General features: G+C 45.2%; 1 protein-coding gene across 2 annotated transcripts; it reads right to left on the bottom strand.

Moving 5' to 3' along the window:
* Positions 1-4,615: 4,615 nt before the first annotated feature.
* LOC119659518 (importin-9) lies at positions 4,616-16,303 on the bottom strand. Of its 2 annotated transcripts, XM_038067649.1 has the most exons (8): positions 16,025-16,302; positions 15,342-15,962; positions 15,109-15,282; positions 14,798-15,051; positions 6,386-6,768; positions 6,152-6,317; positions 5,919-6,095; positions 4,616-5,864 (listed from the first exon to the last, which is right to left on the bottom strand). In XM_038067649.1, exons 1-8 carry the CDS (start codon positions 16,155-16,157, stop codon positions 4,734-4,736), a joined length of 3,039 nt encoding a protein of 1,012 aa, XP_037923577.1. In that variant the 5' UTR covers positions 16,158-16,302; the 3' UTR covers positions 4,616-4,733. The 2 variants fall into 2 exon arrangements, with proteins under 2 accessions (XP_037923577.1, XP_037923575.1); XM_038067647.1 differs by having other exon boundaries at positions 14,798-15,282; positions 16,025-16,303.
* Positions 16,304-24,238: the final 7,935 nt, after the last annotated feature.

Below are 24,238 nucleotides of genomic sequence, written 5' to 3'. Positions count from 1 at the left end.
TTTTTTCTAAAAAAATCCGTTCTTTTTTAGCCTTTTGGTATGAAGTAGAGTCGTACCCAAATATAAAGTTGCCATTTTATAACCATTCGTGTACTTTGAGTATCATTCTGGTTTCCAAGACCTTTATATTATATATTAGCCCCGCCTCATTGTTTTTTGGATAACTTATAGGCGCCCTGTACTTTTGTTGCCAATCACTAACCAGGCTATAATACTGAATGGATGTTCGATCCTTTTTACGATGCAATCTTCTTTAAATTTTTCATCAGGACTTCTTTTCACAAAAGCTAATTTGTTAACTGATGCATACACCAACGATTCATCAAAAAGGCAAACTCCGAAAGGATTGTCGAGTTTGGGCTTTGCAAAACAGAGACTAAACGTAAGCTAAATGGCTGATTATTTTTATTAAAAAGAAGTCTAGTCACCTTTTGCTAAACGTCATCACTCAAATTCAAATGTTATTTACATCTATTGAACCATTTTATCAATATCGTAGGGGCACGAAGTGGTTTCTTTAGTGGACGTTGATATGAAAAACCCAATTATTTTCCTAGACATCGAGCTGACCTTACTGGGATTGAAATGCTGGTATCTTGGATCTGTGCCATTATGGTCATTGAAGGAGCCTTTCTATTTTGGACACAAATATCCCTTATTTCTCCCTCATCCCTAGGCGACGTTAACTTTTTAGGACCACAGTTGCCCTTCCATTTGTTGTTAATTGTAATTTTACACCAACTTTCTGTGTGATTCTGTCTATACCGCGGCCGCAGTGTCCATTATAAACTATGTTCAAATATGCATCATCACCAGAACATTGACAAAAAATATAGCATCACATAGTAGAAGTACATATTTTTCAAGAAACAATAATAATAACATGAAAAAAATATCATGCTCCTAAAATTATGGGGAAAATGTTAGTGGCCCTAATAATTTGGTCAGCCTCTACATATATTAACATATATTAAATATTAGCTGGCAGAGGTCTTTACATTTTGAACCTAAAGTATTTAGTAATCTTAGTTCAATTTTATTCGTCGGAAATGTGACGCTTTAGATATATTAAGAAAGATCGTTATTTTTACATAAACTGCTATGTAGTAGTCAAAGGGTAGTATAGATTCCATGGGGAAACGTGAATTGGTACCGGCGATGGAGCATAAAACTGGGAAATGACTGCTGACCCCTACCTCCACCACCACCTGGTGACAGTTGGGAGTTCTTTTTTAACGAAAAGCTGCGCGCCTAAAAACAGAACAAATTGTACCAACTGGTCCTCCAGATTGGGGGTTGGCTAGGGCTGACAACCCTACCTGGAAGACAACTTGTTACGAAGCCACAACAGGAGCCTTAGACTGGACTGATGACACAACGACGAACTCAGCAACGTAAACGGAATAACGATTTGCGCATTTTTTCATTTTTTCATCGAACGTGCGCTCCCTGTACAGAGAAGGAGCTGTCAGGCAGCTAGCCGATACCTTGTCCCAATATAGGGCGGATGCAACAGCATTGCAGAAGACGCGTTGGACAGGGACCGGTTTCCTAGAGAAGAAGCACTACACCTTATATTATAGTGGCTATCCAGTAAATCATGTGCTCGGAGTAGGTTTCCTAGTCAGCCAAAAAATGAAACCTGCTGTTATCGGCTTTGAAAACGTAACAAAATGTTATGCATTCTGCGGTTGCGTTCACGTTCCTACAGAGGCGGCTGCAGAGTCTGAGAGGAATACCTTCTATGAGACAGTAAAACGAACCCTCGACGCTGTTTCAGGTATGATATCAAAATTATACTTGGGGATTTTAACAGTCAAGTAGGGACGGAGCTCTTATTCAGGTGATACGTTGGCTTCCTTAGTTTATTCTGTGGATTATTCAACTAGCAGTGCCATACAAAATGGTTGTGAAAGTACCTGGTTTGCGCGAAAAGCAGTCCACAAACATACTTGGGCCTCTCTAGACGAGACCACTTTTAACCAACCACGTGTTGATCGAATGTCACCACTTCTCAGCCTTGATGAATATCAGAACACATAGGGGGCCAATATAGATTCGGATCACTCTGTCGTTGACATGGTGCTCCGGGCTCGAGTAACAATACCACCTAGAATCCCCTGGGACAATCAGGTGGAGTTAACACTGAAGCCATCCACAGCACAGCCCTCCACAATACCTATAAGGGGGACTGGATGACGTAATAACCGCAGTCAACAGAGATCCTGGAGATTAAGCATCAACAAATGATCTTCACAATCACCTGAAGAACGTTATCATTACGGCCACAAACATACTTGGCCCCAGTCGCAAAAAAAGTCGGAACCGAAGAATGCAGCATCCTCGAAGAACGTGGGCATGCGCGGAGACTTATCACGAACTCCGTCGAGTGGAGACGCGATTTCACAGACGTAGAAAGGAAACCTGGGAGAACAAACAAGTGTGTGAACTCGAAAAGTACAAGGGGCAACCGCACCAGGCGCGGAAGTTTTACCAACAAGCCAGCAGGATGAAGCATTAAACACCTCGATGCTCATCCTGAAAGACAAAGAGCAAAATCTGATTTCCGACAGAGTGGGCATATTGGAGCGATGGGTTGAGCATTTTGATGAACTGCTCAACAACCAGAACATCGGCATCGCCAACTGAAGACAACGGACAAATACTTCCGGCATGAACCATGGAAGAGATAGTCCGTGCAATCCATCGGCTTAAAAACCATAAGTCGCCAGGAGCTGATGGAATTACAGTCGAACTGGTTAAATATGGAGGTGACCTGTTACACCAAGGGTTCATCAACTGATGTTCAAGGTGTGGGACAACGAATCAATGCCTGATGACTGGTAACGAGGCATTATCTGTCCCATTCATAAAAAGGTAGGCATCACGCAGTACGGCAATCATAGAGATATTTCGTTGCTGAGTACCATCTATAAGGTATTCACCGCAATCCTGCTAGGCCGGATGGTCCCATACGTCTAGAACATCATCGGCTTATACTAAGGCGGCTTCACTCCAGGCAAATCAGCAACAGATAAAAATTTTTTTCTGCAGCAAGTGATAGAAAAACTGTTGGAATATGGCAATAAGTTGTACCATTATTTCATTGACTTCAAGGTCACCTATTATAGGATAGCCACAGTAAAAATGTACACAGTTGAGAGAATTCGGTATCCTGATGAAATTGATAAAAACTAGGCAGGACCACACACACACAAGGAGATGCCATATCATCCATCCTCCAAAAAGAAAATCCTGGTAGTGAACGCTTCATCTTGTATTCGATGATGAGATGCAGACCATATTTCATATCTGCCGGGCTCCATTCCTTCAGAGACGTTAAACGGAGTACAAAGCGCAAACAAACGAATAAACTTTGCAAAAGTAGCTAGAAGAGAAACGAAAAATTGGTAATCCAGCGTTTCAATTTGCTTCGGGCAATTTTACCAACACAATTAAAATTTTCGAGGTTGTTCGTTTAAATGCGCTTTGTCTCAGTTTGCTCTAAGCAGTAGAGATGTTAGGATGTCTTTGCGCCAATTCTGCTTTTCGATATCTCACTGCGTAATGGAGCGCTCATTGGAACAGGCGATCAAGTTTTGTGTGCGGCTGGGAAAGAATGCAACGGAAATTTATCGAATGATTCAAGAGGTCTTTAAAGAGGGATGCATTTCGAGATTCCAAAGCGAGCTCCGAGTGGCACACATAATCTTCCCTCAAACAAAAAAAAAAGCATGCATGAGCAAGTCTCGCATCAAAACACTGCTAATTGGCTTCTTCGACGTCAGAGGAATCGTCCATTTTAAGTTTGTACCGCAAGGACAAACTGTCAACGCAACCTTTTACCTGGAAGTGGTCAAGAGGCTGAAACGAGGGGGCCTGACATCAAAGACGTCTTCAAGCTCCACCACGGCAATGCTACCAGCCATACGGCCTGCGTCGTTATCAACTTCTTGACCTAGAACAGGACTTCTGCGGTGCTCCAGCCTACTTACAGGCCCGACTTGGCTCCATGTGACTTTTTTTTGCTCCCCGACTGAAGTCGATAGAGAACATTCAAGCTCAAGTTACAAGGTTCATGAGAGGCATTCCAGTCGAGGAGTTTCAGGGTGCTTTCCAGGCGTGGTAGAATTGTTTCTGCAAGTGTAACGATGCAGGAGACTATTTTGAAGAATTTTAACCGTCTGTACCAATCGGATGAATAAATCTATTTTTTCCGGTAAATACGCATTACTTTTATAATGCATCCTGCAGAAATTCGTTTTTATGCCTCTACTTGCTCTGCAGTAACCTCAAGAGCAGTTGTGCGCTGTAGGAACGCCAAAGCTTCTTCAATATGACTTCTTCTTTGCATGTCGTCCTTCGTCTCCTCGGTGTCTAAGGAGTTGAATGTCAGCAGGTCACGACGACCAAAGACTTGCGAATCATCCATTCCGTGGACATATCAGATCATAATATGGAAAGATGTCATAATCTGTCGTCTGATATTAGGGCTATAGAATTGCACAAATATTCCACAACCAGCCATCGATGCCCGCACTACATTATACCATAAGGGGAATATTCGGCGTTTCTTAATCCATTTGTCACCGTTTCATAATCCAAATAGAAAAACTTCAAAAATATATATTTTATTAAATGTGCAGCAATTTTTATGACATTCGTAGCTAGTTATAAATTAGAAACATTAATTTGAAACTTAGAATAAAACGAAAAATACATGTTAGACCTTATTATGCATTCTCCACTTGAATACTTCGTAAAGTCGCTTTTTCACTATCATTCAACTGTTCTACGAACATTGGAAAGTGTTCACTGGTGCTGAAATTTTGTAAAAATTTGGTTAAATTGTCTTCCATATTTGTTTGGAAGATAGGATCCTTGAGCAACTCTTGCATCAACTGATCATCATCGGCGTTCTCATCATCTTCATCGTTGAAATAGAGATCCGATACCGTTCGTATTTTATTCGGCGACTTCTCACTAGTATCCTGCTCATCATCACTCTGAGTTTCGGATTCATCATCAGACTGTTTGGCGTCCCTCAAGCTGCCCAATTCGTTTATCAACAGTTTGAAAATTTTCACGAGTGCTGGAATGCTCACCCAAGTTTGGGAGGTGCTTGCTTTCGATCTGGTTGTACGACCTTCAGAGGTGTTGTTGATCACTAAGTCTTTGATAGTGATGGAGGTGAGTCGACTATCTTGCGTTGTCACGCCATATTCGAATAGCTTACAAAGAGCCATCGTAGTTACTTTCCGTTCATATGCTCCGAAGAATAGATGCTGCCGCGTGAGCCAGTTCGAAAATAAGAAATGCATTGCAGGTTCTCCAGTGGGACCAGGGACTGTACTCAAGAAGTTCAACACTGCATCCATTTGGGTGAGGAATAGGTGAGCGAATATCACAACTAAACTCATTATCACTTTAAGGCATTCGACAAGTTGCATTTTGCTGATTACAGCTTTCAGAAGTAGATCAACATTTTCACCAAGCATGTTGCCCATTTTTATGATGATGGTTATGACTAAGCGGCCGATGTGACCCGCAGTTAGCTCGCTATTTCGCGGATTCAAAAGCATTTCAGTCACTTGCATTATATACTTTAGTCCTTCGCCATTCTTGTAGGCACAAATTTGCTCTGGTGAAGTATAGACAAACGCACGTAAGCATTCGCCACCGCTAACCATTACAGAATGGTCATCTGAACGAAGAATACAATGCACAGCTGCTGGGAACGCGTTCTCTATGAGATTATCACTAAGTGGTGGTTGTGAATATTTTACGAGGGTTGCAAGAACATCTAACGCAATTTCTTGATTTGCAGTGCGTGCCTGATCATTTTGCAGATTGAATATGCTCACCTGAACAGAAATCAACTTAGATTTTGCAAGCTATAAAGGAGACATAAAACTTACCAAAGTTGGGATAATTTTCTCTTGTAGAGGTTGCAGGCACAGTGGATTTTGGGAAAGGGCTTTCAACATATCCTGCACTAGTTCGAGTATAAATGGATCTTCGGGATACTTTAGGAAAATTGCGATAGTCAAAGGTATGACCTTCGATTGAACTGATGCAGCAAAGTTATCATCAAACTACAGATGAATTCGATTATCGTATCTACTTTATTCCTATAATTGCTCATACTTACGGAGATAATTATGGTGAGAGCTTCCAATAGTAAGGATAGCACTGTGCTCTGTGATGTACCGATCATTGCCATGATTCCATCGACGAATCCATTTAGTTTGGATAAAATAATCAAACCACGATCGTCTTCGGATTTGTGGATATTTGTTACGAAACCATAGATTGCGCTTTATGGGAGAACGACAAATTATAAGGATCAAACTAAATTCTGAGAAATAACTATGTTTCAACCTACCGAACAGCGCAAATCTTCAATACCATCGGCTTATCTTGTGACAAGCTGCTCAACGTAACGTCAAGTATCTCCTCTAACATTTGCGGATTATATAGTTTTGATTTGGAATAGGCACTTAAAGTCCAAAGGCAGCGGCCTAGGAGGTACGGAGATGTTTGGAAGTTCATGAGATTCCGAACTAACGTTAAATAGTTCAACAAATCGAAATTTTCGCTTTCTAGGATGAGGTCTTTGAACGTATGCACAGCGACCATTGCAGCTTCGTGGATTTTCCACCAGTTTGGATTACCGGCTGTTTTTTCAGCTTCAGCCACGTTCACGTGTCGTGTGAGCGCTTCGGACAGTGATGCAAATGATTTAGTGCCGAATTCTTCGTTGATTGACTGAAAATACAGAGGTAAATGACGTTTTGATTTGTCCCAAAAGATTAATTGAAAGTTAATAATATCCAATCATCCAATTTAATAGTATACAGTATGGAGGTGATGTTTATGCCTCACACATTTAAATTTCTCTCTTTTCGCTCTTTTTTTGTTTATTTACGAAGATACTAGCGTTTAACAGTTTTCATTTAATTTTAGTATTTTCGCTGTAATTCTAATTGTTTTAACCCCATGTCCAGTATACGAGGTGTCTAAAAGAAAATTCATGAAAGCTCTCATTTCGTGGCGAATATTTTGTTTTAACTTTGCCAGGGAAGTACGACGTAACGTAGACTTGAGATTTCAGTAAACTTCACAGAAAATAGTCGATAGGAGTGAAATGAGAATTGCGTGAGGCAATTTTATATCACCTCTGGAGATTAATTTGCTTGGAAACACGAAATCGTGGAAGAGATGCATTGAACGTGCGTGATTTTGCTTCATCTTGTTGGAACCATCTTTTTAGTTATAGCCAGGAGAATTGTGCAGTTCAGGCAACAAAAACGCATTTAACATCCTCACATAAAACTCTGAATTCACTGTAAGTGAGAGTCTTCTTTCATTTTCACAAAAGTAAATGATATACGATAATGAAGGGGTTTTCTGATGCTTGTGTTTCAAATTGCACTCCCTTAGGTTTGTTGGGTGCTTATTAAGGTGAAAATGATCTTTATCCAAGACTGAGATATTGATAAACCTTGAAAATCGGAACTTTAACTCTTACACCATTTGAATTTTGCCCTGCGAGAAAGAAGAAAAAATTCACTCAAAGTCTTCCCTGGTTCTCCTAAGAAGTGACTAAAAGGGACAGAAATTTGTGACCTAGCAACTTGCAAATATTGAAACTTTATTGCTAGCGAAACTTCAACAACACCTCGGATAGAGACTCATCTCACGACTACGACCTTAGGCTAAAGAAAACCGACTGTGATTGGTCTCTGGAATATGCGCACGCTCCCCGACGACGGTAGCAGGGCTCCTCAGAATACTCGTTTTCTCCAACTTGATCGGGAATTCCAAAGATACAGACTGGACATTCTGGGCCTAAGCGAACTAAGATTTTGACGACTCTGGAGAGTTCTCCTAGCTCTCTTGCGGCAATGTGTTTTTGTACTATGGAAAGCCTAGTAATAGCAGACGCGAACCCGGTGTCGGGTTGCTTCTGACGGCTGATGCGCACCAACGGAGATTTCCGATGTAGTCGAGAAGGATAGTCTCTACGAGCATTCAATTCAGAGAAGGCTTCTTAAAGGTGAGATTGTGATTGGTGATCTGAAAGCCAAGGTGGGCTCTGACAACATTTTACTCGGACATGTAATGGAGAAACACGGCCAGTTCTATTCCAACTGACTAGTTTCGGAAGTGCTGGATGACTGCTCCTACGTCCGTGTAAAGGACGGCGACTTTCAGAAAAGGAGAAAGTGGAGCTCAATCACTTTCTGAATGGGTTGACGCTAGGCGACCGTACCTCTAGCCAGTTGCTTCGAGAAATGAGGCGGCTGGGTGGGGATAAGGTCGGCTTTTGTTAAAGTCTGGCTGCAACGGTTCCCGGAAAACCATCCGGCTTGCGCGGACTCGGGGTCGCTGAAAGTGTTGTCCGCCACGGCTGGCAAGGTGCACGAAGTGTACGCATGCCTCGTGGTCGCGGAGGTTTCCCGAGATGCGGGAGGTCGACGCGCTCAAAGCAAGGGTGATAACAATTGCGAACGCGATCACCAAGCTCACAGCGACGGTAGATACTTTGCGTTTGGCGGTAGATGTCGATCGAAATCACGGTCGAGATCTGCTCCCTGGATAGTCGCACGCCATTTCACTCAACGATTTGCTGATATTACCGTAAATATGGAGCTCAAGCGACTGAATGTACCACGGGATGCAATTTCAAGGCAACGAAAAACTAAGCTCGCTGAGTGCCTCGGCGACGGTTACTCAAAGTGCAGTGCCACGTTGCCTTACAATGTTCGACTTCGTGAGCAGGTGTTGCTTCCTGGTCGATACGGGCGCTGATGTATCGGTTCTCCCGGTACCCTGTCCGAACTTATTAATACCGCAGGACTTACAACTTGCTACTGCGAACGCCTCTTCCATCCGCACCTTTGGTTATAGGCAGTTTTGGACTGGAGTCTCCGAGTGCACTGAACGTTTTCGTGGCGATTCGTTCTGGTGGACAGTAGCAACCCCATTTTAGGTGCATAATTCCTGTGTCAGTATGAGCTTTTGGTGGACCTGCAAAACAAGGCAATAATTGACCCACTAGCTTACTTACAGACGTCCGGGAAAAATTATACTTCAAAATCACTACTGACAGTAGTTTCTCCTAGCCGGTTAAGCATGATGTGCAAATACTACATCAACACCACCGGCTCCCCAATGTTCTCAAAGGTACGTCCTCTTTCACCCCAGAAGCTTTTACAAAGAAAGAGTTCGATGATTTAACGAAATAGGGTATTTGCAGACCTTCAAAAGCTGTTGGTCATATCCTCTTCATTTGGTGCCTAAGCCAAACGGCGAATGGAGGCAATGCGAAGATTACAGGCTTCTGAATGCTCAGACGATTCCCCATTCCTCACCCATGATTTCGCGCACCCTCAAACTGCCGTATTTTTGCGACCTTTGATTTAGCCAAGGCGTATCATCAAATTCATGTCGCTCCCGAAGACATTCCGAAAATAGCTATCTGCACACCTTTCGAACTCTTCCGAGTTCACCAAGATGACTTTCGGCTTGTGCAATGCTGCGCAGACTTTCCAGAGGTTCATCTACTCTGTCCTACGAAACCTAAAATTTTACTTCGTATATATGGATGATGTTTTGGTCGCTTCTTCTTTCGAGCCTGAACACTTCGACCATTTTGAGTGCATTTTTCAACGTCTCCTGGAGCCGGAACTTGTTCTAAACGTTGAAAAATTTAGATTCCTATAGAAGCAGGTTAAATTTCTTGGCCACATGATAACTCCTGACGGAATCCAACCTAATCCAGACAAGGGTAAAGCGATAAAGAACTTTCCACTGCCAACCACGGTGAGGAATCTGCGAAGGTTCTTGGCCATGTCAAACTTCTATCGTCGTTTCTTGCCCAAGGCCGCTCATCATCAAGCGATCCTTTACGCTTACTTGTTTGGACTCAAAACCAAAAACTCCCTCGAAGTTGCGTGATTTACAGAGGCTGTCCACCCGTTTGAAACGGTAAAACAACAGCTTGTTATTCCATTTCCTCGGCCCTAGCTGTGTTCGTCGATGCCTGAGACGTGGTAGGCGATGATCCCCACCAACGGGTGAATCAAACCTAGCAACCGTTGAGTTTTTTACGACCCAGGTTTACTCGTTTTGAGTTTGACAATTCGAGGGGTATCTGATAAGATAATGGCTAAAATAATCCTAGGACACATCAAAGAAAATGTTGAAAGCTTGACCGACAAAGAGCAGGCTGCACTGACCACATCAACACCCAACGGATCATTTTGGAAGAGTGCGCCGAGTTTGGATCTCAGCTGCACTTACTTTTTATCTATTTCGAGAAAGCTTTCGATAGCGTGAACTGGGAGTATATCTGGAGTGCTCTATGCAGGAGGGCATCCTGGAGAAACTAATAGCCATTATTAGAGCGACATATAATGACGCAAAATGTCATGTGCTGCACCCAGGTAAAATCTCGGGAGGATTTTGAGGTCGAAAGCAGAGTCGGCCAGGGTTGCATCCTGTCACCGATATTAATTCTTCTTGTTATCGGTTCGCCTTTTGGCTCTATCAAATGCTTGATCTGGATGCAATCGCGAGGCTTTTAAATCCCCATCCTGCGTATCACTTTATTTTATCAAAGGCCTGATCTAGATGTAGTCGTGAGGCCATCTTCCAGCATATCAAGCCAAAGTTGTTTGGTCGCTTACCATCGATATTGATGTTCAGACCAATATTGGCAAGTGAATTCGCAATCATGGACCTTGGCTAAATAGTTCTGGATTTGGGAAGAGGGGCAAGTAAAGTTGGCCTGAAGATAAACAACAACAAAAGCAAGATTCTCAGTCTCACGGGTCATCGAGTTTACTCTATCTGCATTAATTGTCGTCGATGCATTAACAGCACTAGATCCGGTTTAGCTGCTCTGTCTAAAATCTGAAAATGCAGCTATCTCAACACTAAGATCAAGTTGAAAATGTTGTGTGTATTCTTTCTGTGTTGCTATATGGTAGTAGCACATGGAAAGTGAACTCCACTGTTACTCAAAAGCTCCAAGATTTTGTTAATACCTGTCTGCGTCGTTCCTTTTTTTACCATGATCGGTCAAAAAAGCATGCGCTTCCTGAGTCGAACCTAACGAAATACAAGTCGGGAAACCGGGAGCTAGACGCTTCAGATATGAAAGGTTTTGTGTATTCCTTTTATAAAGAGATTTGAGTGTGTGTTTGTCCCATTAGCATCTAGCACCTAATATGTGCATATATTATGTGAAAATATCCACTTTCAAGTGATATTGACTTTCAAAGTCTTGAATTTGCACCAAAGCGACGGCTTTGACTTAGTATAACTTTGTTAGTAATAGTGCAATTTTTACCAAATGTGGCAGGATCACGCTGCAGTAGTTTACAATGCTGCAATTTCGTGATTCTAGGATGAACTTCAGGGGGGTTTTCCTGTCAATTATTAAAAATTATGGTAACGTACTATTATTAACTTTATATGAACAGCTGTCGGTATGAAGTATTTCGGAGCCTAGGCACCATATAGTGGCAACCTCTTGATTTTTTTCTAGATTTTTCGGTTGAACAGTTTCTGAGAATGGGTCCGTTAAAGAAATGATCACTTTCAACCCCTCGCACTCCCTACCTTTCCAACAAATGCCAAAAATAAGACCGGAAAGTACTAACCGAGAACTTTAATTTGATACCCCACATGACTATATTTGATGAAAAAAATATAATCGCCATTTCGCATGTGTGGGGACCCCCGTTAAATTCGACGTAAAAGGATGCAACTAACTATATGCGTGAGCGTTCACAGTTCTCACTTTTTTACCAAATTTGGTGTCTATTGCTACATCCGTCTTCGAGAAAATGCGTGTGACGAACAGACAGACATACAGTAAATCCGATTTTGATATGGCTTTGTGTTTACACAAAACTTTAAAAAGTGACACACACAACACTAATCCTAATGTACTACATTCGACGATTTATCTAAGAATATTTCGTGCACGAGCAATCACAATCAAGCACTCACATCGATGAAAAACTCGTGACATGATATAAATGAACGGAAGGAGATTCCCCAATTATTTTGGTTGAGAATTTCATTTCATCCATAAGTTTCAAATTGGACTATTGGCGCCCAATTTCCAACGCGTTCTCATGCGGAAAATGCAGTAGTCGATTCCCGTCAACTAGAAATCTAGTTGTTACTTTAATGTGCTCCCGACACTGGCACAAGTTAGAAATTGGTACCCCGCGATTATTATTATTCTGTTAAGGGAAAGTCGCACCGCGTCCTTGAAGAACTATTGTGCCCCTTTTACTGGTTATAGTGTACCTATTGATCATAGTATCTCAAACAGGCCTGTAACCGTTAGGAACTTTAGTATGTTCCCTACTTCCAGATCTTTCAGCTTTGCATCTGGAATTAAGTTTTCTCCCAGATGTCTCGACCTACTTTTCACAAGTGCCGGACACTCTTCCAGGACGTTTATTGAGGTTTCGTCCTCCTCCTCACAAAACGTGCAGGCAGTGTCCGTAGATATCCCTAGCTATCCCTAGGTGATAGTTCAGCCGACAATGACCAGAGAATTCCCACTATGATTCAGAGGTTCTTTTTGGTGAGGTTTAAGCAATCCTTTGTGCGCATGGGTTCGTATCCCCCAATAAGCACCCTGCACTGCTCCATCCCTGGTAGGCCCGCCCAGTATAGTTCCCTCAACCGTTCCTCTTCATTTCTTAGATTCATAGCCATGAAACCGTTTCCGATTCCACAGAACGGTTCTGGCTCGTGTAAAGGCGTCCCTGTTTCCTTTTTGGCTAGTTCGTCCGCTGCCTCGTTGCCTTCCAACCCAGCATGGCCTGGAACCCAAAGTATCCAGACCTTGTTGGACGAACCGAGTGTATTCAGTCTCTCAAGGCATTCCCATACCAGTTTAGAGTTCACCTGGTTGGACCTAAGTGCCTTGAGCGCTGCTTGGCTATCGGTGAGAATAGCTATGTTCTGCCCCCTGTAGTTCCTTTGCAGATTAAAGGAGGCACATTTGTCTATGGCGTATATTTCCGCCTGGAATATGCTAGTGTACCTGCCTATTGGCTCATAGTACATTTTCCTTGGACCAATGACACCGGCACCCGCTCCGTATGCTGTGAGGGATCCGTCAGTGTACCGAGTAATCAGTTGCTGGTTTAAGCCGTATGTGGCAGCCACGCTCTCCCAGTTTGCCTTGTTACTCCAACGTGTTTCAAACTTCTTATCGAAGTGAAACCTCGTTGTCATGTTATCCCTTGGTATCAGTAATTCGGGATACTGCCTAGAAACAATATCAATCTTCTTTCGATTTAGGCAGCTCCCCGCCTCACTCATACTACCGGCCATCCTGAATATTGATCTGGTGAATGGTACTATGGTGGTTTTGGCTGGGTTGATCCGCTGTCCCACCTTCCTGCACCAGGCACTAGTAACCCTTAGTCCAGTTTGGATTCTATCACATAGGGTATCTTCATATTTGCCCCGACAGATTAAAACAGTGTCGTCCGCGTAACCCTGGACTTGTATTCCAGTATTTGTTACCACGTCCAGGAGCTCATCCACTACCATACTCCACATCAGCGGCAATAGTACCCCATCCTGTGGACAGCCTTGAGTGGTTTTCATGATAATAGAATTTGTACCTGGCGGTACCTCTATTTGCCTGCTTTCTAGCATTTTGCCCATCCAGACTGCCAGGGTGTTTCCCAATCCTTTGCGTCTCAGGGCATCTTGTATCTCTGTGTGCGATGTGTTGTCGAATGCTTCTTCGATATTCAAAAACGCGCACAGTGCAATTTCTTTTGTTTCTATGGCATCCCGTAGTACCTCTGTCAGCTGATACAGAGCAGTTTCAGTTGACCGTCCTGCCCGGTAAGCGGGCTGACAGTGATGTAGGGGATTACGCTTTAGAACGTTAGTTCTAATATAGTTGTCTATGACCTTCTCCACCGTTTTGAGTACGAACGATGTTAGGTAAATTGGTCTGAAAGATTTAGGGTGAAGGGAATCCTTTTTACCCGCTTTTGGAATAAAGACCACTTTTGTCCGCCTCCATGCCCTTGGTATGTATCCCAGTGCTATGCTCCCCCTTACCACCCTCAGAAGAGACTCTAAGATAATTCCTAGGCATCTCTGGGTAAATGCAATCTACTCCGTTTAAAAGTTCCCACTGCCCATCTTAGCCTAGCTTCTGAGCATACCTCTTTTGCTAGTTTCCAGCTCTCCTTCCTTCCCCTTTTATTCGTTGTTGGGGGTGTCAGGCAGACTTGTCGCCTGCCACCGTGGGGCAGGACCCCGGGAAATGAGTTCTGAGAAGCAGGTGTACCCTGTCCTCCTCATTCTCGGTAAATGTCCCATTTTCCTTTTTCAAGCAGACAGAGGATATTCTCCCGTCTTTGGCTACAGCCTTGTTGCTTCTGTGATCTGTTCGATTCCTTCACAGAATTCCCTGAAGCTGCTCCATTTCACTTCCCTGATCGTGTTGCTATACGCAGTCAGTGCATTATTATACCTCTGCCAATCCCCGGTTAAAGAGTTTTCGTGCTTCTGTTCTCATTCTGGCTAGGTTCTTGTTCCACCAGGGTACATCCCTTGATGACTTGACTGTCTTAGCCGGACAGCTACGCCACGATAGTTTTAGATTCAATCAAATTAACGCTTTTTTTTCTTAGAAGGAACTGCATCTGGTTGTAACAAAATAGCGCTTCAAATAAGAATGTGATTCTTTACATCTAAAGCGCCAAACCTTCAGTTTCTACTTAGTCCAACTTACCGTCAACACATCCTGTCCAGATAGTCGAACCGTTAAATCCACCCCAGCATCGTCTTCATCTTCGACAAATTTCTCAGGATCCGAGTTCCACATTTCAGTTTGCTCCTCCGTGACTTGAATGTAGACGATTATGATGTAGATCAGATCCGTCAGGACATTTTTGATAATCGACCGGAACTTCCCAGACACAATAATACACTGGATGAATTCGAATACTTGGATGATCATCGTTGTGAAGTTTGAAAGTTCATCGTCTGCAAGAAAAGGGGAATTTAAGGGCTCTAGCCTGTCAACAGAAGGGGATATGTTACCCGCATCTTCATCCCCCGGATGACTATCGTGCGACGAGAAAGGTTCCACGTTATTGACTATTTCCTTAACATATATATCTGCTGTTTGTGTCAGTAGCTGCCAGATGGGAGTGAGGATTTGATTCATGTACGGTTGGATGTATTTCCGCATTTCGGTCACCAGGAAAGTGAGGACTGCAAGATGATTGCTGTGAGTAACTAATGCTTGATTTATGCTTAGCAAAGAGAAAAACCTTTCACGATTTCAGTCTTCAGAACGGTATCACGACTCACTGATAAATTGTAGATTAATTTCTCCATGAATTTGGGCAGGACTGAGTCAATGATGGCGGTCTGCTCCTCCTTGTTGCTGATGCTGTAGATAATGGACGAGAACAGCGGTTTGAGGATTTTGATAGCACACGTCCGTGTCTTGACGCTGTAAGTTTGCTCTGCTTCAAATATCCTGTAGACTTCCGAGAGGATGATGGGGCGAATGACCTTCATTTGCTTGCCTTCGTATGTGAACTCGGCCAAGACTTGCATAGCTCCATGAATGGAATCCTCGTTGCCGCCTAAGCATTTTATGATCACATCGAACAGCTCCGTCCAGACGTCTGGCCAGTCCCAAGAGGCAATTGTTGAAATCGTGTAAGCAACGGAGGAGCGGATTTTGCTGTTCGGGTCGTACAGTCCATTGGGGAGGATGTTGCGGATGGTTTTCTTGGCCTGGTCAGTGGCGGTGACGTTCTGTGCGTCCTCGGTTTGGCCCCAACGATTCTCCACGTAGCGGGTGAGCATGATGCAGGCGAGTTGTCGCAAGCACAGCTCGAACGACTGATTCATTATTATCTCGGCCAAGTAGACTCCATACCCTAAGGACGAGATAACAGAGGTGAATCCTCCGCAAGAATCAGTCGACATGTGGTTGGAATACCTTCTGTGAACTCCAGTTGCTTCATCCGGCCTTCCGCGGATGTCCGGGTAGCCGTGTCGGAGCTGAGGATGTTTTGCAGCTCCTCGAGTAACGCTTGCTTGATGGAGTCGGCATTCTGAAATGTTAACGACATTTTTCCGCGACACTTCTTTGTTTAAAACACTGGACGTGAAAAGTTTTAAAACAAATTAACGCGAGACCGGACTTGCTAACCGCTACTGCGCTGTCACAAAGAAATTGTCAGGTTAGGACCCAATGCATTGTGAAAATCTTGCAAAAGTGATGTTTGCGCGGAAAACGCATGCAGCTGACAACATGTTGAACAGCTGTCCAAGGTGAATCTTGTTGGATTGGGCACTTAGTGTGATTGGGTTTGGGTATCGGGTAGAATTGCTGAAATATTTGAGCTTTCAGTGGTGGATAAAGAGCTTTTTAACGGATGACCGGATGACCGACTATAGGAATTTTGAAAAGGTTATTTAATATAATAATCGTTGGCGCAACAATCCATATTGGATCAGGGCCTTGAAGTGTGTTAGAGCACTTCATTCAAGACCGTAACGGTACACTAGGAGGCAATGTGGTCAGCATTGTGCTCGCCCGAGATTATTACCCTGATTTGACTCAGGTACTCATTCACAGCTTAGTCGACTGGTATCCGACGTCAAATCACGATGCAAATTCCACTGCCACCAGTGAGATTTGAACCGCGAGTTTTCGTAAGACAGCCTTCAAAGAAAATTTATTTTCGAAAATAGTGTATATACATAAAATGTTTATTTATTTACGTTTATTTACGGTTAATAAAGCAAATTTCGACTGAAAATCGTTACGCTATTTATTGCTTAAGGGGGGAAACCATATTAGAAAGCTTAGTTTCATGTACTTTTTAAGGTTTTGTGTAAAACAAAACCTTATTAAAATCGGTTTACTGTCTGTCTGTCTGTCCCCATAAGGTATTAAATCACGGGGCGGAGTCAGTTCATTCTAGCTTAGTCACATTTCTTCTATACGCGGCGCATGCGACCGCGCTTTTCTCCTCTCCTCTGCCTTTCGCAGTTTGGTTTGGATAGATGCGATCATGGAGTTGACCGAATCCCAATTTTCTTGATGTGCTACCATTTTCGGCATCAGATTTTCTGGTACCAGCACCTCTCCTAGAGTCTCCTCTAGATTCCTCCTTTTTTCCACAAATCTCGGACAGTGGAAGAATACATGCTCTGGGTCCTCTGGGATTCCATCGCAATTTGGACAGTCGGGTGAAGTCTCCAATTTAAACCTGTGCAAGTATTGGCGATATCCTCCATGCCTCGTGAGAAACTGGGTGAGATTATGATTAATTAAAAGAGATTGGCTTCGCATTGTATATATTCGCCATCTCATCCGCCAAGATGTCAATCGGCATCATTTCAGAGATGACAAATGCTACATCATTTTTTTTTTTTATGGATGGAGGTGGAAATCCTAGAAAGACGCTGCTGCGCCAGGTTGCAGCAGTGTGTGGGATTCGCACCCACTAAAACCCCCACTCTTCCACCCCTTCTCGCAGGACCACCGTGAAATATTACTTCGCGGGGGAGGCTCTGGTTCGCTATACCAGCTCGTCCATGTCGCGTCTCCGTCGCGCCGCCTTCCGAGCTCGATTCAACTCCAGGAGTTTTGTCTGCACCATCTCTACTGCCTCATTTACCGCCATTCAGTTTTCCTCCGACTTCAGCATCTCTTCCATCAAGTTGGACGGCTCGATGTCCGTCCCTAAGATGCTGTTCAACCTCTTTTTCTGCTGCAGAAATCTTGGACAATGGAACATAACGTGCTTCGGGTACTCGGGTGTAGTACCGCATTCAGGACAGTTGGGAGACTCGACCAAGTCGAAGCGATGCAAGTACTTCCTATAGCCACCGTGTCCCATAAGGAACTGTATCAGGTGGTAATTCAATTCTCCGTGCTTTCGGTCGACCCATTTCTCGATACACGGGATCAATATATGGGTCCACCGGCCCTTGTCGGAGTTATCCCAGCGTTGTTGCCACTTGCCAGACAACTCTCTCCTGATGGCTTTTCGGAAATCCGCATTCACCTCGGTTGGATTTGCCTTCCGTTTTTCGTAGAGCCAGTGTGCCTCACTCGCTAGAAGATCTATAGGGATCATTCCTGTGATGACACACTCTGCCTCCGTTGACGCCGTCCTAAATGCGCTGCACACCCTTAGCGCAATTGGCCGGTATACCGAACTTATCTTCCTCCGGTTGACAGTGTGGTTCAACGCTCCCGCCCAGACAGGGGCCGCGTATAGCAGGATCGACCTCATTACTCCCGCGATGAGTAGCCTGCGACTATACTTCGGCTCTCCCACGTTAGGCATCATCCTTGCTAGGGATGAGCTGGCATTTGCTGCCTTCTCTCGCGCATAATCCAAGTGTCCCTTGAAACTCAGCTTGGCATCGATCATCACCCCCAGATATTTGACAACTGATTTTGAGACGAAATCACGATTACCAATCGGGATGGTAACCGTGTTGTTCTTCCTACGGTTGGTAATGAGAACCGCCTCCGTCTTTTCGTCCGCCAGGTCTAGCTTGGCCATTCGTAACCATGACTTGATGGTATGAATGGCTTCATTTGCATAAAGCTCCACGTCCTCGGGATGCTTTGCAATTGCAACTACCGCCAGGTCGTCCGCAAAACCAATCAGCGTTGTCTCCTCCGGCACGCGAAGGCCAAGCACTTCGTCATACATTATGTTCCACAGCAGTGGTCCCAATACAGAACCTTGACACCTGCTGTCACAATGTACTCCTTCGGCCCGTCGTCCGTCTCGTACCAGAGAAGTCTGTCCGAAAGGTAACTCTCGATTAGCCGAGCCAAGTAGCTAGGAACACCCAGTTTGGCCAAAGCGCCTTTAATCCAGCCCCAGTTGGCTGAGTTAAAAGCATTTTTGACGTCCAGCGTCACCAGAGTACAGCATTTGCCCATGGGCATTGCATTTTGAGCCAATTCCACGACCTTTGCTACTGCATCGACCGTAGAACGGGCTCGCCGAAACCCATATTGCCGCTCGGAAAGACCACCCGCAAGCGCGATAAACGGGAGCAACCTGTTGTATATCACCCTCTCTAACAGCTTCCCCATGGTGTCTAAGAGACAAATAGGGCGATATGAAGAGGGCACACTGGGTGGTTTTTGGGGCTTCGGTAGCAACACCAGCTTTTGCCTCTTCCACTGGGCGGGAAATATTCCTTCCGCCATGCACGATTCGAATGTGCTTGCGAACCACCTTGGTCTGGCCTTGACCGCCACCTTCAGAGCCTTGTTCGGAATTCCGTCCATTTCCGGAGCCTTGCTATCCCCAGTACGTCTGCAGATTTCCCGAAGTTCCTCTTCGGTAACATCAGGAATCGAGAAGACGTCCTGCTGAGCTGCCAGTTGGGGTTCTCTTTCGTCCTGTTCCTGCTGCGGGAAAAGAGTTGTAATTATTTGCAGGAAGAGCCCTGGGCATGTCACTTGAGGTGATTTACGCCCGCGGATCTTCTTCATTACAACTTGGTAGGGTGTACCACACGGATTCGTATTAGCCTCAATGCAGAGCTTCTGGTAGCATTCCCGCTTTTTCGTATGGCCCTTTTAAGGTTGCTTCCCAGATCCCTGTATTCCTCCTCACGCTCCTGGTGCTCCGGCCTTCCCCTTGTCCTGCGGGAAAGTCTCCTCGCTGGGAGACAAGAGGATCTCAAGGCAGCGATCTCCGTGTTCCACCAGTAGTTTGGCCTCTGGCCGTGATGCAAACGTCGTCGTGGCATCGTAGCGTCGCATGCTCCGGTTACACGCTGTGACAGCTGTGTGACCCTTTCCACCGCTGTTCCATCCGGATCATGGGCTCCCTCCAATGCGGCCAGGAATGTCTCCTCGTCGAAAGCTCCGATAGACCAGCCAACCGCCTTAGCCTTTCCATCTCCAAAGCGTCGTTGACTGCTTCCCTGGTTCCCAATGCGGAGGAAGATGGCCTGGTGGTCACTGTGGGTATAGTGCTCACTCACTTGCCAAGCCATCTCCCTCACCAGTGAAGTGCTAACAAATGTCAGGTCAACGATCGAAACCGACCCTCTTCCTCGAAAGGTGGGCACGATGTCCAACTCCGCAAAAGACTCCAACAGAATTTGACCTCTGGTGTTCGTCGATCGGCTTCCCCACTCCAGGGCCCACGCGTTGAAATCGTCCGCAATGATTTTAGGGCTGCGGACTGTCTATCATCTCCTCATATTGTGCTAAGGTTGCACTAGGAGGAGCATAGCAGCTGTAAATATGGACACCGTTGACCTTCGCCCTTATAGAACCGGATGCCGGGGGGCCATGACTTTCTGAATGGCCTGTCTTCCGCACGCCCAGATTGCGGTGTTGCCAGACGCATCCACCGCCCAAGTCGCACTGCCGTGGTTTCTGTACGGGTCGCGAATAACCGCCACATCCACATTCGACTCTCGAATGGCTTGCGAGATGATTGAGATTGATTTGTATCAATCTCATTTGCCTGTGCGGTTCAGCTCCCTTCTATATACCAGACAATCCCGCAATATGCCGCTCGTCCACGCCCTCTTTCCCACTATATAGCATACACCGTGGATCTCCGGTGCAATCTTTGATGAGGTGGCCCTCTTCCCCACACTTCCTGCAACTTCTCGATCTATCATGCTGGCTAGTGCATGCCGCCGCAAAATGGCCGAAATCGAGGCATCTGAAGCATCTCTTTAGAGATATTTGCTCCCTGAGCCTGCACACGACCCAACCTACTCTTACCTTGCCCGCGGTAATTAGTTTGCCGGCGGAATCAGCTATTAAGTTAATGCTACATCATCTGAGACAGTCCTGAAGGCAGAGCATACCCTCAGGGCTGTCCTCCTGTAGACTGCACTCAGTTGGTTGGTGTTAACTGACATCCGCAACACCTCCCTCCAAATTGGGGTCGCATAGAGCATGATTGATCCTTACCAAGGCCATACCAGCAGTGGATGATTTATCGCGAACATACTGCACGTGTTGCTTATAGCTGAGCTTCCTGTTTATCACCACCCCCAAGTATTTGATGGACGGTTTGGAAGTGATGATATGATTCCTGATTCTAATGCAGGCGTAATTTCTCTTCCGGCGCTTAGTGATGAGGGGGGACACCCGTGGGCACAACGTACTTCAGGGGTCCGTCATCAGTGTCAAACCAGAGCCTCCTTTCAGATAAATAACTATCGAAAATTGAAGCGAGATAGGCGGGAATACCAACCTTCGCTAGGGATTTGCATATTAGATTCCAATTCAATGCATTTTTCAATTCCAGGGTTACTACCACCCAATATTTGCTGATACTACCCTTTCCGTGGATTGCATCTTCGGCCAAGCCAGTAACCAATTTGATGGCATCAACGGTTGATCTGGCTTTACGGAACCCATACTGTCGATCTGAGAGCCCGCCTTGGCTGTCAACAACCGGGAGTAATCTATTATAGATGACCGTTCTAACATTTTCCCCACCTTGTCCAAAAGACATATGGGTCGGTATGAGGATGGTTGACCTGGAAGTTTACCAGGCTTTGGCAGAAGCACCAACTTCTACCGCTTCCATGCAGCTGGAAATATTCCCTCGGACATAAACGCTTCGAACAACTCAGCGAACATGTCCGGCCTGGATTTCATGGCAAGCTTAAGGGCCTTATTCGGTACTTCGTCCAAGCCCGGTGCTTTATTGTCTCCTATTCTAGAGCAGATCACCAGCAGCTCGTATCTGGCGACTGTGGGAATTGCCGTCACATTCAGAGGTTGTTGGAATATGTCGGTGCTCTCCTCTTACTGGGGGAATAAGCCCTGGATGATTTTCGGTAAGAGGGTTGGACCCTGAATCGTCCCATCACGATTCTATAATTTACAGTCTGAGCAGAGCTCCTTAAAGCATTTCCTCTTGCTTTGCTGGATGATGATCTTGAGGGTTTTACGGGCTGCCTTATAGGCATACTCTTTTTGCCCCTGATCGACTCTACCTATCGCTCACTAAGTCGCTCTTCTGGCTCGGTGGCGGGCTGATCGAAGGCCGGTCAGTTCATCATTTCACCAGTAGTTTGGTCTTCTACTGGGGAATGAACACCTCCTAGGTATGGACGCGTCGCATGCTTGGGCGATGCATTGAGCCAGATGGACGGCTCTTTCCCTAGAGGTGCCTGCTTTATCAGGTTGATCTAACCACACCTCTATGAAGGTCTGCTCATCGAAAGATTTTGCAGACCAGCCTGAAATCTTTTTCGGTTTCGGGCATGATAGCTGTTTGCCTTGTGGCCTCCGCTGGTATTGTGGCCGTTTAAGTGCCACCATAGGCTTTTCGTAAGCCCACAACAGACTCCTCTGTAAGTTTTTTTTAACTTGAATTGCGCCTTTAGAGCAGCACAAACCTCTCCCTTCGATGTTACTTCGTCGAGATTCTTACATTGTATATAGATCTCATGCTTTGGGGTACGCACTGCGGCATTCCCCCAAGTGAGTTTTTGACTTGAGTGCGAAAGTCATCATTGCCCACGTTAGATCTTTTCAGCTCGAACGTGAGATCCCCTTTCTGGGTTCTTCGGATTCTATTCACATTTCCGCTTAGATCTTTTAGGTCGGGATCAGCTTTGACCTTTTTGAGTATTTCCGCGTAGGATAGATTGCCCTTGCTGGAGATAACAATCGCATCTAGACGTTCGTCCTGGGCTTCGCAACGCCGGTCGAGTTTCCTACATTCGCTGTACGCTTTCTTCCTTCTGAGCTATTGGTGCTGGTTTTCAGGATGTCCTGTCTCCCTTTTTTTCTCTTAGGCGCCTGCTGATTATTCATAGGATCTTCCTCGTTTTCACGTATTCTTTTATTTCGCCGTGACTCAATAATAGTACTGTTAGGCGTCACTTGGGTCGCTTGGGATACTGTTGGCACAGCGGGATTCGGCGTATTCTTATTATTTTTTTCCTTCATCTGCGTATACGTATATTGGGGACCAACTGTCTCCTTGGATGAAGGATGAAGGCGAGTCTCCCGCGCCTAAAAACGGGACCAATTGTACCAGCTGGTCCTCCAGGTTGGGGGTTGGGTAGGGCTGACAACCCTACACGGAAAACAACTCGTTACGAAGCCACAACAGGAGCCTCGGACAGGACGGATTTTAAAACGACGGACCCGGCAACGAACACGGAATAAAGATTTGCGCATTTTCTCATGGAACGTGCGCTCCCTGTACAGAGATGAAGCTGACCAGCAGCTAGCCGATACCCTGTCCCAATATAGGGCTGATATAACAGCGTTGCAAGAGATGCGTTGGACAGGGACCGGTTTCCTGAAGAAAAGCCACTAACTACACCATATATTATAGCGGTCATCCAGTAAACCATGTGCTCGGAGTAGGTTTCTTAGTCAGCCAAAAAATGAAACCTGCTGTTATCGGCTTTGAAAACATAAGCGAACGGCTATGCACTCTGCGCTTGCGAGGCAAGTTTAGAAATATAAGCCTCATAAACGTTCACGCCCCTACAGAGGAGACTGCAGAGTCGGAGAAGGATACCTTCTACGAGGCAGTAGAACGAACCCTCGAACCCTGTCCCAGATATGATATCAAAATCATACTTGGGGATTTTAACAGCCAAGTAGGGAAGGAGCCCGTATTCAGGCGATACGTTGGCTCCCATAGCTTACACGAAAAAACAAATGATAACGGACTGCGGACTATTCAATTAGCAGGGTCACACGAAATGGTTGTTGGAAGTACCTGGTTTGCGCGGAAAGCGGTCCACAAACATACGTGGGCCTCTCCAGACGGGACCACTTTCAACCAAATTGACCACGTGTTGATCGAACGCCGCCACCTCTCAGCCTTGATGAATGTCAGAACATATAGGGGGGCCAATATAGACTCGGATCACTATCTCGTTGGCATGGTGCTCCGAGCTCGAATAACAGTACCACCTAGAATCCCCTCTGATAATCAGGTGAGAGTGAACACTGAAGCCATCCACAACACAACCCTCCGCGACACCTATAAGAGGGAAATGGATGCCGCAATAACCGCAGTCAACAGAGGACCTGGAGATGAAGCATCAACAAATGATCTTCACAATCACCTGAAGAATGTTATCATGGATACGGCCACAAACATATGATATTTGGCCCCAGCCGCAAAAGGAGTCGGAACGGCTGGTTTGACAATGAATTTAA

The sequence above is a fragment of the Hermetia illucens genome, chromosome 6 (genome assembly GCF_905115235.1).
Source record: "Hermetia illucens chromosome 6, iHerIll2.2.curated.20191125, whole genome shotgun sequence".
In the NCBI taxonomy this organism is placed as follows: domain Eukaryota; kingdom Metazoa; phylum Arthropoda; class Insecta; order Diptera; family Stratiomyidae; genus Hermetia; species Hermetia illucens.
The sequence above is the reverse complement of the archived record's forward strand: the minus strand, read 5'-3'. Positions and strand labels throughout refer to the sequence as shown.

Bases quoted from the DNA above. Each gene is read 5' to 3' on its own strand.
- LOC119659518 (XM_038067647.1), bottom strand. From the start codon at position 16,157: ATGTCGTTAACATTTCAGAATGCCGACTCCATCAAGCAAGCGTTACTC. The intron at 6,318-6,385 runs GTAGGTTGAAAC...TCTCCCATAAAG, and splicing joins TTGAAGATTTGCGCTGTTCG to CGCAATCTATGGTTTCGTAA. The intron at 5,865-5,918 runs GTAAGTTTTATG...ATTTCTGTTCAG, and splicing joins AGAAAATTATCCCAACTTTG to GTGAGCATATTCAATCTGCA.